General features: G+C 40.1%; 1 protein-coding gene across 2 annotated transcripts in view; it reads right to left on the bottom strand.

Annotated features, from left to right (window-relative positions):
* Positions 1–7,130: 7,130 nt before the first annotated feature.
* The window catches only part of LOC110159937 (ephrin type-B receptor 1), a 282,975-nt gene continuing 270,451 nt past the window's right edge, over positions 7,131–19,654 (bottom strand). For both annotated transcript variants that reach the window (XM_020924537.2, XM_020924544.2), the window contains exons 13-17: positions 18,467–18,616; positions 16,979–17,172; positions 16,145–16,300; positions 14,284–15,656; positions 7,131–8,949 (exon numbers count right to left, since the gene is read on the bottom strand). In XM_020924537.2, coding sequence (XP_020780196.1) covers positions 15,548–15,656; positions 16,145–16,300; positions 16,979–17,172; positions 18,467–18,616 — 609 coding nt within the window. In that variant the 3' untranslated portion in view covers positions 7,131–8,949; positions 14,284–15,547. The remainder of the gene's footprint in view (positions 8,950–14,283; positions 15,657–16,144; positions 16,301–16,978; positions 17,173–18,466; positions 18,617–19,654) is intronic.

The following is a 19,654-nucleotide window of genomic DNA, read 5'->3' as shown; positions in this document are numbered from 1 at the left end:
ATGCTAACAACACACACAGACATGTAGGTTCGCCTGTAGGTGGGTGTAATGGCAGTGGACAATGTCCATCATTTTGGACTTTCCTCAAAATGTTTTGATTTTTTTCTTTTTTTTTTTTTTTTTTTCAATGTGAATGATTGTCTGTAACCAACTTGTATTTTCAGCTTGTCTAAAGGAATATTTCATTTTTACATACAGTTTGAAGAGGTGGAAGACTCCTCTGTGTCCTGCAGGGAGCCAGGTGAATATAACAGGAAAAGCCTCTACCAAGAGATGGGCCATTTCCTTTAAGTATTTCCCCTGGAATGTCTTTTGCTACACTTGGTGTAAAAAGTCTGTAGCATCTTAGAGGTCCACACTTTACAGGAAAAAACAAAACAAAACACAATATGGCTAATTTCACACAACCCAACAGTCCTACTGCATTTTTGAACTGCACCAAGCCACAATTTTTACTTGGTTAAAATCCTAAAAATCAATATTCAAAACTGAGCTAAAATTAAAACGTGTCACCAGCCAGTTAGTGACGTGAACCACGGTGAACCACTCCATTGCCATGATTGATTAAGTATATACCACCTTAGCTATCTGAGTGAAAGATACTATAAATATTGTGGTAATGAGACAACAGTTATGGACTTACTCGTACATCATTGCCATGGTAGTCACTCGTGTCTGGGGCCTCTACAGTGGACTCTGGGGACAGATAAGTTTTGATTACCCTATTGTAGTGCATATGCACTGTGACATAAATGTTCTGATCTCATCACAGTCATATTTATGGTTGTGAACAGAGCTAAAGACTCAGAGGAAAAGGAGAAGTTAAAGGAGGAGCAGAGCGTGTTCCCTGGGTAGCTCATTGTTCCCTGTGCTTCACATAAGTCCAGTGATGAAAGCAGAGCAGGAATGCTGAACGATAAGTCCCACAGACGCCCACGGCTCATTCCCAGGCCTGTGTTACTTTCTTCTGTCCACTCCACTAACCATCTCAGTCGTGGTGCGGGGACACTCAGAAACCCTCCTCTGTCAGCTGCTGTGGGAGCCATGGTGCTCTCTCACTCTGGACCTGGAGCTGCTCTCACCCCGGACGCCACATTTCACTGCAGGATTTACAGTAGATCATTTTTCCTGTACTAGTGACATAAACATCATAAATACTTATGAATATCTGCACTCGACAGCTCCTGCAATGGACAGAATTTTAATAAACTTCACTACAATTTAAGGTGCACATGTCTGCACCTTGTGCAACCTTGTTGTCCATGGAGATGAAATTGCCATGGCACAAGCATTTAGCAGATTCTCCCCTCGAAAAGGCACAAAATGCATCTTTAACTGCTGTCATGAAGTAGATTTTTTGTGTACTGGATTCATGTAAATTCATGTCTTATGTGCTATAAAAAGAAATAAAATAAAATTGTAATAGATGAAATCAAAGAGCCACAGTTCGTGAAACTTGTCAACAGGCATCAGGGTCAGAGCCTCTGAGCTCATCTGTCTTGTCATGGGCAAGATAAAATTGTACAGATTTTCCTGAGCAGCCTCTATTACAGTGGGGTTTTCCATTTGAAAATTGAACCATGTATGTCTTTGCACACACTTTGAACATTATTTTGTAGTTTTTCAGCAGGCCTTCAAACTCCCACAGTGTCTTAATCCTGCACTGAAAGCGATAACTGCTGGAATGTTTCAGTACACGGGCGTATGGAATCACAGCCCACTGCAGCTGCGTCCACACTCATGTTGACTGGTGACCTTTGACCCTGGCTCATTATTTACACCTGTCAGTCAATAGCAGCTTGACCTCTGCGTAGGGCGTGTGACAGCTGAAGGGTGAGTGAGACATGCCTCGCACCCTAAACCCTAAACCCTACACCACACTCTCCCCTGTGGCTGCAATAATCATAACTCAAGGAGGACCTTTGACCTCTGGCTTATTGCTCCCGATATAAAGGACATGACGTAGGCTCGTATTTCACTGGCAGAACAGTGTCCGTCCCCTCTCGCTCAGGTCTAAGTGTGGTTTATGGGCTGCGGCCGGGTGACATCAAATCAAACGTGCTTTTCGTCTCATTCGCTCCGTTTTGAGATGAAGACATTCAATTTCACCATCTACTGAAGACTAAAATAATAGACCTGTGTGTCATTGAGCTGCATATGAGGCATGCCCTGTGCGTTATCATATTAGCACCAGCCCTCATCATATATGTGCAACTGGTTTGAATGTGGAGCTCATACTGAAACCAGGACTTTCTGTCAATTTTGCCCAAAGATTATTCCATCTACAGTAAATGTTATCTTTTCTATAATATTATAATACTTTACCATTTGCTTGTACCATTTGCAGGTACATATGTTTGAACAAGTATACACTGCTGCTACACTGAAAGAACTTCATTTTGTATTGACATAATTAACATGAACTAGTTGCTATTTGTACATTATAATACATAAACAAGTATCACAGTACATTTTTTCATGCAATAAAGTAAAATTAGTTTCACACCAGTACAGATAAAAAGATTAAATTATAAAGTGAACCAAGAATTAAAAGTCCATTTCTAGAATCAGGAAAGTGCTTGTAAACTCATGAATGAATAAGTGCAGAATATGTTTGGACCATTGCAGTTTAACAGTTTAAAATGAACATAAATCAAGCATATTTTAAATAGTAAAAGTTATGTTAGTATTGTCGGTCCTATTTGGCAATTTTCAAAATTATCTGCTTTGATTTTCAGTCCCCTGAAAACTTGTATGAGTTTGTTATTCTGATTTTACAAAGACAGAGCGCTGATGAAAATAAGTATGACAAATTTCTCAAACATTGCTGTTTTTTGACATTTCGTTTGAGACATGCCCTGCAGTCTGTCTGCTAACATGAGCTCCAGAGTTGAATCAATGAATACGGACGTGTGCTTTCATACGGCGCTGCTCATACGCATGCCTATTTAAAAAGTGTAATAGAGGTTAGCACCTATAATGGAATATGGAACACCACTCACTTTGGTCGAGTTTGGGGATGGAAATTAGATTTACGATGGATGTGAAGTTGATAAAACAAATATTTGATGTCTTGGCTGTCTAAATGAAAGTATCATGAGCATAGACTGTATAAAGAAGTGGACTAAGGGAGTGTGACGTCACCCATAGTGTTCGACTCCAGTCAAATGAAGCTCTCAGTGCTGGAGGTTATGAGGTGAATTTGGAGCTGACTTCCATTTTAGGAATAGAGATTCATTACAGACAAAATTGTGAAATAAAAATACCAGCATCAGCGGGTTAATACGAACACTTTAAGAGTGGACGCGTCCCCATGCTCATTTCCTATTTGGAGCACAGTAGATCGCGGGTTATATAAAGTCTATAATCATGATTTAACAATGCAACGTTTCTTTTTGTAAACACATATTTACTTCAGGGACAGGAAGATTAACGTAAATATTAGTTATATCTAGGACTAGTACCATAGTGATAAGCAATTCAATATTGTATCTTTTGAAGAGAAATATGTCCTCAAATTAACCCATGAATTGATTATCAGGGTCAACTGACCATATTTAGTTTCTTAGTGTTTTTAGTATACCTTTTAAAAACTAATTCATTTTTGTTTTGCTTTGTTTTGTTTTTTAATCACAAATTAATGAAAGAAAATGAAAGCACAGTTTAATTTTGGTCCACACAACAGAGAATTAGCCAGGTTGGCACCACCTAGTGCCTCCACTCAATTTCATTTCTCTCCAGTGACTAGGTCAGGAATCAAAATACACTAGACGGTTTGCAAAAACCCCGGAAGTTGTAGACTGCACACCGGCCAATCAGCGAAGAGCTGTGAAGTCATGACGTCAAACTAAAGCGTCTGTCTGGGTCCTTTTGTGGAACAGCACAACAGTAAACAAAGCGTCGAGATGGATGTAGACAAAGCCAGACATTCTGTGTTGGCAACGATTCCCAAGATTGAGGATTTAAAGCTGGAACAAAGAGAAAGTTTGATGAATTTTATCAAGACGTTATTGCCCTTCTACCTATGAGATTTGGCTCATTACATATGTCACGATCAAACAACTGTGACTGGTTAAATTAAAAAAAGTACCTGCCTACCATCGAGTGAACGAATCCTAATACTGCGAGGTCAGATGGTTTCTGTGAAGTATAACAGGCTGATGAATCAGGCTAACAGAAAATAGTAGTATTTGTTAATATATCATCTATTCTACATAATAAATTCAAATGCAAGCCAATACTCTTCCCATTCATGGGTTTTTATGCAACATTTTGAGGACATTTTCTCATTCAAAGCATATAATATTTAGTTTTAAATACTGTTAATCACGATGGTAACTCTCCTTGATTTTCATCATCCTGAAACCTATGGACAGCACCCTTTGTATATCCTGTTTTTCTGTTTAGCTTGGCTTGGTGGATGCCCTTGACTCAGTATTCTCTTCTGCTGTGTTCTGATCCGCCCCGTTGGACGATTGCCTCTCTCTCCGCGGTCCCTCCCCCGTGCGCTCAGTAGGGGGCCCCGCTGTGCACCCATCCCTTTTTTCGCAGGTGATTGCTCGAGGAATATTGATCAAGCCAACGATTTGCTGCTGAGAAGTCACTTTTCAAACTTCCTCTGACTTTAACACAGAGTAAAGTGAACTGACCGGACAAATCTCTGATAAACACAGTTAGGGATAAAGGATATTGTTAAAACACGTCTCTTTGGATTTGCTTCTCTTTCAGTCTGCACAAACACGTAGATAAATCACTGGTCACTTTATTAGGAACACAATTCTTGTAACACAGTTTGACTCTGAATTAGCAAAGACAAACAAGACAATTCTGAATGTGTATGTTTTTTTTAGGTTACGTATGGAGATAAGGTCTTTTATTACACAAAATCTGATTCTAGTGAGCTTTAAGCCATGTTATAATGCTGTTACCGCCTCAAAATACATGGAGTCGTCTTTTGTTTCATTCGCATGTTTGAGTAAACCTGTTTTTTTTTGTCTGTCTACATCTCTGAATCTTCAAATGCTCTGTTCCACCTTGTGATGTCATCTAGTGGTAGTTTCCAGATTAACAGATACCTCTTACCTTTAGTTCAGTAGAGATTGACAATTCCAGAGCTGAAATTAGCCAAATGATTCTAGTGAAGGTGTATATGGGTTTTAAAACAGTGGAGCATTTCCTGCATTACCACATGACATCACAAGGTGGAACAGAGTGTTTTCCATTTGAGAGAAGACCTTAGTCTAAGTACGCAGGGTTTGTGTGTGAATAAAATCAAAACACAGCTCCAGGTATGTTTTTGATAAGGAAACATAAATCAGAAAATAGCAGGTATAGGCCCTTTAAATGCCTGCAAGTTAAGTTAAAACAAAAACAGCTCAATTTTTACTTTCAAGAATTAAAAACAAACACATATATCTTTTACATTTTGAGCCTGTTCTGTGGGGAAGAGGCTTTTGTTCTTGGCAGAGGTCAGAGGAGAGTGTCTGTAGTCTACACAGCTCAATGGATCTAAAAGGATTCAATAGTGTGTACCTATAAAATGGCCGTGCATGTATAGCACATTGTATAGAGGCTTGTCTTGGGGAAACTTGTCTTCCTCTGTCTGTCTAATTACTCTGATTAAAGTGACAAACAGACCCAATTACCCAGAAGGCTTAGGGAGTGCTTCTCGTAAGAGCCATTGCCAAACCAATGCTCATTACATCACTTTCACTGTTACTGCAGCGATTCGAGGACTCCACATGACCTTCAGTTGTGTTGCATACTCCACACTGAATACACTGCACTGTGAAATGGACTGGCCAGTAGTTACACAACTTATGCAATTTCCCTTTACTTTCATGTTTCCATTGTTACCTGGGCTAATTAGTGAAAAGTATTTATGATACAAGGTTATAGACTTGTAAATAGAAGATGATAATGGACAATTTTGCCTAGAGATGATCCATCTAAATATGATTTTTTTTTCTATAATATAATGATAATTTACCATTTGGTTTGTTCCTCCCATTTGCAGGTAAATAAGTTTGAACAAGTATACACTGCTTCTTGCCACAAAATGTAGAGAAAAGTTAAGAAGCAAAAAAAAAAAAGGTAGAGGGGATAAGCCACAGTTGCCCTGGGGCAGACTGACGGAAGCGAGGCTGCCAATCTGCGCCATCTGCTCCTCCAACCATACTCACCCACACACCGCTTATATACTAGGCAATGTGAGTGAGGTGCCTTGCCTAAAGACACGATGACAGTTTTAACTACTGGCTCCCCACTGTGACACCTTTCCCAGAGGTCTCCCATCCATGTACTAGCCTAGTACAAACCTTACTTAATGTATTTGTAAAATGTAAATGTATTTATTTATTTTTGTAATATTATAATAACTGCATTGCTAAAATTAGACAGAAAAACCTGTTTCTGGATTCAACCATGGACCATTGTGCTGTGAGATTCACTCTTAACTAATATTTTTATTCATTTTAATATTTATTTTTTAAATATTTATTTATATAAAATAAAACCCTCAAACTTGGCTAGTTTTTTAAACATTGAACTACTAGCCCACACAGCAGCAGAAGAATCGTGCGGTGTAGTAGCCTATGTAATGGACCAGGCTCACATCTGGTCAGAAATGTAAACTTTACAGTCACAGCTTTGACATGCAGAGAATAGCTCTGTTTACACAAAGAGATGGTTTACATTGCTCTATACATTTGCATTAGTAGAAACTGATGACAGAGGCACTGTTTAAAGGGTTTTCCTATAAATCTAAAATGATTATTCTTATAACATTGCCTCAATTAGTTCTTCATTTGATAATTGAACACTGTAAGCGTCTGTGTCTGCCAGCTGACCATACATACAACGATTCCAGAGCAGTTGTCAAAAATCTCACACCCTCATGTGGCGAGTGATGTCTTGTGTATTAGCAGTTTGAACACAGACTGTCAGGCCAAGTGCTGCTGACAAATGGCCCTTTATTTCCACTTTCATATTTGAAAGTGAGTATTCCATGTCACGCAGTTCTCTGACAGTGGCGCTAGCTGATAATAACCCTCCCATAGAACTTTGGTCCTGTCAGCGCTAATGAAAACCGAATCACCAAACCCGGAGTCACGAAGCATGCATTGACTGACTTGTTTTTCCCAAGGCGTTTATTGAGTGCATTTTTAGTACAATAGTTCTCAGAAAGTTACATCTTACAAACTCTTTGACACATACTTCACAATTTACAAGTGGTTTTGCTATACAGAAAGGAAAACGATGTACCGGTGCACACACATTGATGTACACTAAACATGGCTGCCATTCACTCCCGTACTCGCACACACACAAAAGAAGAAGAGTGAAAGTGCAGGCTAACAGCTAACAGCTTGCTCAATTCATCTGTACCATAAGATAGGTCCCCTTCAATTGGTCCTGTTCCGTCTCGCAGCGGTGGTCGACTCAGGTGTACTTGTGAATATGTTACGTGCTTCGTATAAAGTGTAAAATCCACAGTTTTGAAGGTAAACAGCAATCAGGCATTTCATTATGACCACTGGAGAGGCGAGGCATTTCTATGTTTGTGAATATTTTGCAGTAAAATAAAGTCAAAATGATGACTGTTATGGAGTTCTTGTGGGGGGTTATGGTGTTCAGTATTGTATCAAAAGTTGTCCAGGGATAGTCTACAAAGAGTGAAATGTTTAATGATAAGAGAGTAGCCTATATTTGAGTGACTGAAAAAAAAAAAAAAAACATAATTACATAACCAAAATGATTCATATACCTTTACACTGTAAAATCTAACTCTAGGGTTCGACAAACTGACAAGCACATTACTTGTCAGTTAGACTAAGATCAACTTGAATGAGACGAGTCTGTTCCGGTCCTTCTTTTGCTACCGCTGTGTTTTTCCTACAGCTGCCACTCGTTCCCTAAACCTCCCAGGGCCGTCCCTATATCCTCCCTCTGTTCATTCAGTCTGTGCTCGATTACACCTGTGCACCTGTTTTGTTTCTTCCAGCATTTTTTGAGACCAAAGGGGCCTTGGTTGAGTTGACATGGAATGATTGAACTTTATTATTTTATTGTTACACATGTTATGATTTGTTTGAGCTTAAGCTGTACCAAAGTTTTGCTATGATTTTTTCAAAGACTAATAAGTATTCAAATCCTCGTGTACCTGATGCAGATCTAAATGGCATTATGTAGAATAGAACCTGTTTTTACTCAAACTTGTGTATATAAGTAACATTTACTTGCTCAATTCAAGGCATGATTTCGATGGTTTTGCCAAGTAAGATGAAGTTACTCTTAAAGTAAAGGTTACTATATAGTTCAGATTTAAGGACCTGACTGATTAGTTGGCAACAGCTTCACAAAATGACTTCTGTCAATGAAAACTAAAGTTCACTTAACTTGCTGTGCCTGTTAGATGAAAGAGGAATTTACTGTACACTACACTGAGGAATTACTTGGAGTTCAACTTTAAATTCACAGTCCACTTTAGGCAGATATTTCAAGGCAATCGGTTTCCTAGATGTTTTCAAGTAAGACCTTATTAGATTTTACAGTGTACTATGTTTTCGTCTTGTAGGAAAAAGAACATTCCATTTTCAGTGTTTAATGGAAATGAGTTTAGCCTCGCGCTGTCATATGCCATATTCTATTGTTGTTTCTTTAAAACCTTTAATTCAATTAAAAATGTGGTCTATTAAGGATGAGAAGAGAGTGAGCGATGTGAAGTATAATATCTCTAGCCAATGTGAATTAAAAAGTCTGGTTCTATTACAAAGGTATCAAAAGACACAGTGCTTCACAATTGGTTGCATGTGGGACAGTGTAGTAGAGCTCATGTGGTTCTAGAATATAAAGATGACTGAGCGGGTGGTCATAGTGTTATGCCTGACTGGTGTATGTCTATAGGTATAAATCCACAGCTTGGACAGCATACAAAAAGAGGTTCTCCATCTGAAACAGAAGAAAAAAAGGAGGAAAAATGATTGAGTTATAAATAAAATTTACTCTTGTGAGCATAAAACCGTGTTATAATGTCTGTCCATATAATCTGTCTGTCTCAAAATACTCTGGTCCACCTTGTGATGTTATGCGGTAGTTTTCAAGTTAACACCTACATTTTTTCTTTAATTCAGTAGAAATTGAAAATTCCTGGGCTGGAATTATCCAAATGATTCTAGTGAAGGCTCCTGTATTGCCACATGACATAACAAGGCGGAGTGTTTTCCGTTTGAGACAAGAACAGGCCTTGTGTTAAACATGTGTGAATGAAAGAAAACAAAACACAGGTATGTTTTGTCTTGAGGAAATGATAACAGTTCAGAAAATAACGTAATACGGTCCTTTTACATAACCAACTAAATCATCATTGGCCCTCCTGCTCTGACAGTGAACGCTTTGTGCAGACTAGCTCCTCTGGGTCTGGAGATACGCCCTCCCATTCCTCACATGTCGGGGAGTCATTAGAGTCAGATATTTACAAAGACAAACAGACCAAATGGGTAGAGAAGAATGACACTGTGGGATAATGAATACATTCGATTGGCTCATTCATGGGCTCTCTGCAAATACATGAGGCGGAGCTGAATGGAGCCTAATGCATTCAAATTGAATCAGTGGTTGCGGTTAAAAAGAGTTTGCCGATCGCGGGGAAGAGTCTGTGATTATGAGTAGGAATATAATACAGGCTAAATCAATGAGCCAGCCAAGGACGTTGCCAATAAGGAGAACACTGCGTTGATTACAGGGTTATTTCATTACCTAACTAATATGAAAAAAGATTTAAGAATGTTTGGATTGCACTGTTTTGTCATTGGACCTCCATTTAGTTTACAGTTTCTTGTAAGGGTGCACAATGTAATTTTTGTGGTGAAGGGCACGAATGAAAGATCAGTTGTTTCATCAGATTGTGAATTATTATTATTTTTTAATTCAAATTTTTATTTTATTTAAATTATTTTAATATTTTGATATTTATACATTTTTATTAACAGTCAAATAGAGATGGCAGTTTCAAATTATAAATGTACAACAATTTGCTTTTTTTCCCCCCTTCGTCCTTCTTTCATTTCACATAACTCTCTTTGATAGTATTGAATTTATTTTAATTTATTTTCCCCGTGTTCCATTAAGGATACAAAGAAAGAAATTAAAATAATAAAAAAACAAAAAACAAAACACTTGAACACTTGAGTAGCGGCATCAGATTGTAAATTTTAAACACCGCTGAATTTCTCACTTTGAATTTTTTGGAGATGTTTGCATTATTTTTATTCTGGATTTTAGTTGCTGACATTTAAAGTGTACTTTTTCAATATGTTTGAAATTTTTAATTAAAATGTCACCTTTTAAATATTCAGCACAGATATTTTCAAGCTCTCTTTTCAAGCGCTTTTCAAGAGTGAAAAATTCAAGATGTCAAGGCAAAAGCAATCGATCCTGTGTGAGCGAGGAGGACAGGGGCTGTTTCCTATTGGCTGCGCTCGTCTGTGGGCGGGGTTTACACTAAACAAATAAAAGACATGAGGTTTGGATGAGGCTAATTCTGACCAATCAGAACTGTTTACCTGCACCATTTGTTACTAAATGAGATCGGATCACTTTGGATTGATTGCTTCTGACTTGGCATCTTGGACCTTTCCTGCAAATCACTCCGAATATAACACTCTGAATTTTGACTGTTGAATTTGAGGCCTTGAAAATATTTGTGCTGAATATTTAAAAGATGATTTTAATTGAACTGAATATTAAATATTAAACAAAATGAAATTGTACACTTAAAATTTCAGAATAAAATTAATTCAAACAACTTTTTTCAGAGTTGAGAAATTCAATGACATTTAAAATTCTAAATCTGATGAAACAAATTATCTTCCATGGGCACGCCAATTGCTTATTTTTGAATGGAGAGATATTGCTTTGCCTGGAATGTTCCACTGTAGGGCATTGTGCTTATATGTCGTCACTATCAGGCTAATGCCCCGTCCACACTGGTACGTATTTGAGCCGTTTTCGTTGCGGATGCAGTGTTCGTCCACACTAATCCAATTGAAAACGACTCCAGAGACGGAATGATCTAGTGCCGCCAGCTCCCACAAATTCATTTGAATACGTATCTGACCCAGCACTGTGTGGACGCCTGAAAACGCTGATACGCTGATGTAGGTCTATGCACCGTGAAGTAGGAAAATCACCGCCAAAACGCTAAGAGGCTAGAATATTTGTCCATTCATATATGTATATATACGGTCTATGCGTATGACCTGCAGACGTATAATCTTTGAAAAGTTTAACATGAACCATCTCCAACGCAATAGAAGCACAGAACAGACTCACCATCAGCAGAACATCCCTCTGTCACAGAAAGAACACTCATATTCTACTGAGTCATGTCCTTTAGTCCGACAGAACCTGAACTGCATCAGGGCACAATAGCGAGCTGTTTTGAGCTCTCAATTTATGCAAATTAGTCATGCGGTTTTAAGTTTTGTTTCTGTAAAACGTAAACAAATATGCTCAAAGCTGTGTGGATGGGAAAGGCTTGCGGACACAGAAACGAGTCAGTTCTCACTCTGAGCCGCCATGCTCGTCTTAAAATCCAGTGTTACGCAAAGTAACAACTGAACCTCGTCGTCGGTCCATGAAAACACTGTTTTTACATTTGCCATCTCCCTTAGCTCAAAATCAGCTGCTGCAACTTCAGACTTCCTTGTTTTTACCGCTCATGTGACGTTGGGACGACATGACACCAGCCTATCATGTGACGAGCGTTTCAGGCGATTTTGCGTTACTGTGGGGACAGGGAAGGCTTTGACTGCAGATACAGAAACGACGTGTCTGGATGCAGATCGTTTCCAATATGCTGATACGGTGATACGCAGATTCATTTCAGTGTAAACAGGGTCTAAGTGATAGGTCATATCTGTGGAGAGGCTCACAGTAAGAATGCATGTTTTTTTTTTTTTTTTAAAATCAAAGTAATTTTTAAACTCCAGATAGTTAGACAGATGTTCTAATTTTTACACAATCATTCTTTACAAAAATCCCTTCAATCAAATTGAATTACATATATTTTTTTGATCCAGGCTATGATTAATTCAGCAGAAATACAGAAGTACTAAAGTGCCTGAAAAACCTAGGGATCTATATTTTTGCATGAGGAATATGAATCAACCATAAGATTACAGATTATGTGACATTTAAAATGAATTCTGAACATTAAAATTCCAGGCTTTTTTTCTTGCTCCTCTTTGATAAGTCCTATCCATCTCCCCCTGCCTGCTGCTGATCAGATGCTTTTAGAGGGGGGTCCCAGCAGGTAACACCCCTCCTCTTTCCCTCTCTCTGTCTTTCTCTCTCTTCTATGTCCGCTGGAGCATGAAGTCAGCCATTTCTCAGGCCGGCCCTTAGCCCAGCCCTGGTCCCCTATGCCTAGGACAGCTTGGTTACACCCAGGACAAATGAGCTGGAGGCCTGCCAGCTCCAACCAGGCGGAGTGCAGAGCTGCAGCGGGGCAGGGCAGGCAGAGGAGGGGGGGTACGTGTGTTGAGGGAGGGGTGGGGTCTTATGGGGCAGAGTGTACTTAATAATCTGCTAATGGGCCTGCCATCAATTTCTAATTTTGGAAGGAAGGTGCTTAGGAGTTGGTCTTCACTCATTGTCGCAAAGAAATTAAAAAGGGTCAAAAAGATAACTCCTTTCCTTCCTCGCGGGTTTTGAATGTTTCCCGACTTTTTGGACGCAATCTTTTACTGTCCAAATGTGGGGTTGAACTTGGTGAACCGTAATAAAAAAATCTAAACCAGTACAGAAATTAAAGGTGCACCTACGTAACTTTTCGGCAAGGCTCTGCCACCTGTTTATATCTTCAGAGATCTTATTTCCTTTCCAGAAATGTTTCACAGTATGGCATTAGACTACAATGACTCTATCTTGCATTTATTAAATAACTACTTTAACTGCTAAGTCATACCTTGAAAAAAATGCTTTCTTACTATGTGTTGGCCCGCCTCTCCACAGATCTGACCATCTCTACAGAGACAAGTAGGTCTGTCTGTCTCCCCATAGAGACAGGTAGGTAACACATACAATACAATGCATTTAATGTCATACTGTGGAACATTTTAGTCAAAAGAGAGAAGAGCAGGTGGCAAAAAGGAACACATTGCACCTTTAACAATATATTTCAGACCAGGATTAATTAAAACTAATCGGATTATAGCAGGACTGAAGTCAATCTGACTGAACCAACCTGAATCACTCTTCACTGACACGTCAACATAGCATAAAGGTTTAGTGCAATCTGTCCACATTCACGTTGAAAAACAAGGCAGAAATTGTTGAAAACCATGTATAATACTTTTTCAATGTTTACTTTGGCAAAACCGACAAGATTCTTTGTACTTTTCTTTCCTATGCCTGCGACCTGCTAGAAAGAACTGTAATCACAGAAGTCCCCTTTGCAATCCTGCTCTGAAGTTCTTACTGCGAAAAACAACATTACATTTCTCCAAACCAATCCAACCGCAATCATGATATAACCTATGTACTCCACACAAAAATATACCAGGAGATTTCAAAGCCATATATGCTGTCCCTGAAGGCAAAATGTTTCATACCATAGGCAGGCCTCTACGGGTCCATTCATATGAGTATAAAATGTATGAATCACGGGTTTATCACAGCATTTGTGCTCAGCCTGTCCATCCATATGGCACTGCAGACACTATAGAGAGTCCATATTGGAAGAAGTGTTGTGTCTATGGGAGGTGGAGCTGCAGTGGTCCTGTGAGGGCAGGAGTACAACAAGCATCTTTTGGCAATTTAACGTCAATCACTGTGTGTCTTATATGCTGTACATGCTGCTTAAAGGTCCTATATTACACTAAATATATATAATGTTGTTGTTACCTTCCAAAAAAACACACCTGTCTACATTTTCACAAGTTACACAGTACAAATGCTCTTGTGATGGCATGGAGCATCATGAAGCGGTCGTTTTCAAGATAAAAACTACCCTTAAAGTTTTGTTCAGTAGAGATAGGCAATTCAAAGGCTTTAAATTATCCAAATGATTCTAATGAAGGTGTATGGAGTTTGAAAACACAGTGGAGCTCTTCCTGCATCACCACATGACATCAGAAAATAGAGTAATATGGAACTTTTAAGCAGAGCAACTGCTTTGCTTATATATTTTTCCATTGAACACTAACAATAATTGTTGTGCGTGTCTAAAAGTCTCTTCTGGTCAGTGCATGCATTATGTGTATGTGATCTGTACAGACTCACTGTGGATTTGGCCTGGCGAGGCTCTGATCCTCCTCCATCTTCCATTGGTGCTGAGCACTCGACACAAACAACAGATGAAGAAAACATAAAACATTTCTGTACAAGCAAGTGCTCACCAGCAAGAGACAGCATGTGCACACCCACATTTAACATGAGCTCAAGTTCTCAATAGATGGACATTTGTCATTAGATCTCCTACAAGTCCTACTCATACTTAGATCTACTAGACCGACTCAGTAACATATTTCTCTGTACTGGATAGTCCATGTGCCCCTGGATAAATGAGAGCACCCTGTGTCCTTTGAACAGTCAGTCACAAGGAGCTAGGGCACAGTGGGAACCTACACATTGCATGTATCTAACACAATCTAATCAACAAACAAGTCGTTGCCAAAATGCAAGCAGATAGTTCTGTACATACATATTCTTACATACCACCTTCAATATGAAGGTTATTATAGAAGTTAATAATCATAATTAGCAAGAGATAAACATATTTATATTCTCTGAATCTAGGGCTGGTTCAAAAGTCCTTTGGCAGCCCACTCCACAGGTAGTGTTGAGTTCAGACACGTGGGTGGATCTGGTTATAGTGACAAGTACAAACGATCGGATGAAGACAAAAATAGAACTAAGCTCTGTCACCAGAAATTCAACAATACATTATTTTCAATGTAAAACGAGCAAACTATGACTGTGAGGTGAATTGACCATGGTGCTCCACTATACATCCCTGTAATTCTATAGACAGTCTTTCTGCTGATTGCTTCTTCTTCTTGAGCATATTTCTGGACCAGACCAAGGCCTCTTCATTGCACACATTGACGACAGTATGGGCAACATCACAGGTCACACGTTGTTGGTTGTAAATGTCTCACATTTCTGGTTACAGTTTTAACATGGTCTAGTCCAGATAATATAGAGGTACAATATATCTTTTACCAAACACTCTGGAAATATATGTTCCCTGTACTGATGCTGCAGATATGACGGTAAATGGAGTTCCAAAACCACAGCAGCATGTGTCTTTATGAATGGAGAAACAGTAACGCGTTGCACCCTGAACTTCCTGGTTTACTTCCTGGTTTGGATTGGTGATAGCTGTGGTAGTGTAGACCCTGCTCTCCTCTTGTAGACACGTGACCATTTAGATTAAGACAATAGTCTCGATTCTGGCGCGTTCCGACGGAGGGGGGGTCATTCGGGGGCTGTTGTCGGTGGTCCTCCGAATGCTGCCCGCTCCGTGGCACAGCGCCTCTTGTAGTCATGCCAACGTGGACGGGGACTGGCTCATCTGCACCCTCATGGTCTGCACATTACTCAGGATCTTCTTCTGGTGGCCCGCCAGAGTCACACCTATCCTTAGCAAGTCCCTGGAAACAAACAGACAATACAGACACATATTAAGAAAGGCAGCTCCTCATGAATGTGTTCAACAGCAAAAGCACAGTTTTAATGGTAGTAAAAGTGATCCTTCAGCAAAGTCAGTCCACGCATTAGTGATTATGTAATGCACATTGCCTTGAATAAAAAGAAGGTTGCTTAAATGCCACCATGTCTCAAGACTACATTTTTATTACAATAAAAAAAAAAGAATTTCAAGTGACCCACTGATATTTTAACTTAATTAGATGCAAGTTGTGCTCATAATGGAAACACCAATGTTATGAGCATGAGTCAAAGAAAATGACTGCACTGAAATAACTGAAAAATGTAGTACTTTAGTGGGCTCGGCTGTATGGGGGCCATAAGATCTCTTTGATTTGCTCACTTTCTGCACTTGAGTCTAAAATACAGACACTTGACGCGGGGTGATTTTATCCAAGTGCCACATGTGAGTGAGGCTGAGAGGTGAACTCACTCTGAGGTCATCTGAGCCACCAGCTGCAGAGATGTGAAGCCTGAGTTGAGGAAGTTGTCTCGGTACTGGCTCATCTTAATGGCAGCAAGCCAATCCTCCACCGAGCTGAATGTGTTGAAGTCAGGGATGGACCTGTCCAACAGTGGCTGAGAAGGCCTGCCATGGAAAGACAGACATTTTCATAAGAAGGCTTTAGTTCAAGTTACCTGTAGATCAAGTCATTCTACCAGCATGAATATTATAAGAGTTGTGAAAGAATATAGTAACAGAGACATATAAAATTGTCAGAAGTATGAGACATGTGGTTCACTGCACAGCTTAAGTCCATAGCAGTGGTCTGAAGTCCACAGTCTCATACAAGTGAGCCGAGGACAAGTGTGGAAGGCCCAGTTAACCTGGCCACAGCTTTGTAATTGGAGAGTAAATCTGTGAAGAAAGCTAACATCCACATCCAATTTGGCTATGGCTGAGGAGTCTCCAAGGAAGACTGTGACAAATTGTTTTCAATAAGGTGTGTACAGTTTAAATAGGTGTACAATGTCCTGCTGGAGTAATTGAACCTGCACAAAGGAAACTAAAAAGAACTAAAAAGAACTATCTGTTTCCAACCAATCTGTTTTTTGTCTTCAGAAAAAAACAAAACAAAACAAAAATAAAAACTTTTTTTTTTTAGATGTTAGTCGTGCATGATTACCATAAGACATGAGAAATATTTATAGGAAAAGTTCCTGTGATACACTTTACATATTCATTATGTTCAGACAGCCACAGTTGTGCAGAGCAAATGGACACATTAGAGTTTACTGGGGTTCAGTGAGGACAGAGTCCACTCACACTGCAGGGATGTTAGCGATAGCTTTGAGGCTGGTGGGGTTTCGAATCATCTTGTCCAGGGTGCTGACGATGTCAGTGAAGCGTGGTCGGACATTACGGTCTTTCTGCCAACAGTCCAGCATCAGTTGGTGCAGCGCGCTGGGGCAGTCCATGGGTGGGGGCAGCCTGTAGTCCTGCTCTATAGCATTGATCACCTTCAAACAAACAAATATATCCAAATCAAACTTTAGATATTCACAGTGCAGTTTCAAGTATCACTCTTTTGATAACACCTTATTAGCATCCCCTAAAGATACAAGAGAGAGTGAAGTGGCAATAGATGAAAAATAATAATTAGATTCTGTTCATTTGTCCCTGAAAAGAAGCCATGGAATAATTTACTTGCATACTTCATTTGCTGACACATTTGCAGCTTTAACTATGTTAGCACAGGCTGCGTTAGTTTTATTTCTGCTTTTGTAACATTGTACCCATGGATATATCTCCACAGATATGGCTATACTCAGTCTTGTCTTAAAAATGCATCACTGCAAGATTGGGGTCTGTGGTGAAATCAAGCCTATAAGATACTATCATTAAAAATTAGTGGCTTCCCTGTGGGTTGCCAGCTCCACCCCACAGTTGAGTGCACCTCAGCAGAATCTTGACAAATGGTGCATATGGGGGAGTGCTGAGTGTGTGTGTATTTGATCATGCGTGTGTGTATGTATGTGTGTGTGAATGTGTATGTATGTATGTATGTGTGTGTGTATGTGTGTGTGTGTATGTATGTAGTGTGTGTGTATGTGTGTGTGTGTGTGTATGTGTGTGTGTATGTGTGAAGGTGTGGCTTTAGCAGCCGGACACACAGCACTCTGCCAGCCCTCCTCTCTGCATCAGCCCCAGCAGCTCAGTGCGGCTGGCCCACTGTGAGCACATCTGCTGGGTTGGACACTCTTCATGGAGAGGGCTCCATGGAGGCCTGGCTCCTGTCTCGCTCTGGGAGCACACAGAGACCTTGGAGCTCCGGCCTCTGTCCAATAGTTGTGTATGTTTGTGTTGGTGGAGTCTGCCTGTGGACGTTATCCAAACGGACATGAAGAACAAAGCAGGGCACTCAGCAATCATTCAGTGCTCTCAAAGCCAGCCAGGAAGGAAAGGGATCGTGCAGACAGTGCCCATAATAAGTGGGCTTTCAAAGTCAGAGTCAAGGACATCTCAGTGATGAAGCTCAGATACAAATCTGAAATTTAGAACTGCTTCCTCACTCTATCTTAGCCTTGTGTATGTGCAGTATTCACACAGCTGAGCGGATATAACTATTCTGTTAACCAAGTGGTTTACTCAAGTTGTTCATTTTGATCTCACTTTGACATCAGAGTAAATTCATATCTATAAATTAACATGAATGTGACTTTAACTAAATAGACAGGTAATTACAGATGAGGGCAATAATAATAATAATAATAATAATAATAATTTGTACTGTTGAACTGTCCATGTACTCACGTCCTGGTTGGACATGTCCCAGTACGGCCGCTCTCCGAATGACATCACCTCCCACATGACGATGCCGTAGCTCCACACGTCACTGGCCGAGGTGAATTTCCTGTACGCGATGGCCTCTGGTGCTGTCCATCTCACTGGAATCTTTCCACCCTGAAAAACACAACAACATTTCTGAAAACTTTTCTGGGCAGACATATTTTAATCAAACGATTCACACTGCGTCGGCCCATCACATTAACTGTCCGCTCCATTCATTCTCCGACAGACACAAAAACATCGACGCGCTCTGCATCCGTCTCCACATTGTTCGCCCTTCACACATCGACCACCATTACATTCACTGTCTGTTCTCCCACAGCCCCGTTTGAATAAAGAACGCCGGGCCAGGTCTTTCTGCTTGTAGATCGAATGCGTCTAGCTGTAATTGGGCTACCTGAGCCTGAGGCATGCCACGCGCTTACTTGATTGAAATTGACAGACGCTTGTTTAAAATTCTGCGCACACACCAACATGCTGAGTGGTTTACAGGTGCATGTGGGAGCACATGTACGGGCAATGGACATCAATGACAGCAGCATATAGTAAATCCCTGTTTGTTTGCTCCATAGTGACCTACTGAGATTATTTCAGGGCTGAGCCTGCCACTGAAATAATCATGCCAATTAGTCGAAGCGGAGCATTTGCAGATAAGCCAGCGCTGGAAACTCACCCAAAGTCCTCCAGCGGCCCACACATTGTGCTCCCAGCTCATTTACAGAGAGTGGATAGGGAGAGAGAGAGAGAGAGAGAAAGAGGAGAGAAAGAGGAGAGAAAGGGGAGAGAAAAAGAAAGAGGAAAGAGAAGGGAGAGAAAGAGAGCGAGTGAGCAAGAACAGAGAGAGATTGAGAAAGGAGAGAGGGGGAAAAAAAGACAGAGAAAGAGAAAGGAGGAGAGAGTGAGTAAGAAGAGAGAGAAAGGGAGAGAGATGAAGAAGGTGTTCACTGCAAGTCGGCTCTATGCAGACACTGAGCAAAACATTCCAATGCTCTGAAATGGCTTTGTGCTGGAGACGGCATCTGTCAGTATAAAGCCTAGTACAGCAAAGTTAGAGAAAGTTTCATAAACTGTATGAAACCTTTTTGCATTTAGAATACAATTGGGAACACTTTTGGACATTTGACTTGATTTGAATTAAAATGTCACTAATAA

This window comes from Boleophthalmus pectinirostris, unplaced genomic scaffold (assembly GCF_026225935.1).
Source record: "Boleophthalmus pectinirostris isolate CB_2022bp ecotype Guang Dong unplaced genomic scaffold, ASM2622593v1 HiC_scaffold_16, whole genome shotgun sequence".
Taxonomy (NCBI): Eukaryota; Metazoa; Chordata; class Actinopteri; order Gobiiformes; family Gobiidae; genus Boleophthalmus; species Boleophthalmus pectinirostris.
Note: the sequence above shows the minus strand (reverse complement) of the source record. Positions and strands in the feature narration are given on the sequence as shown.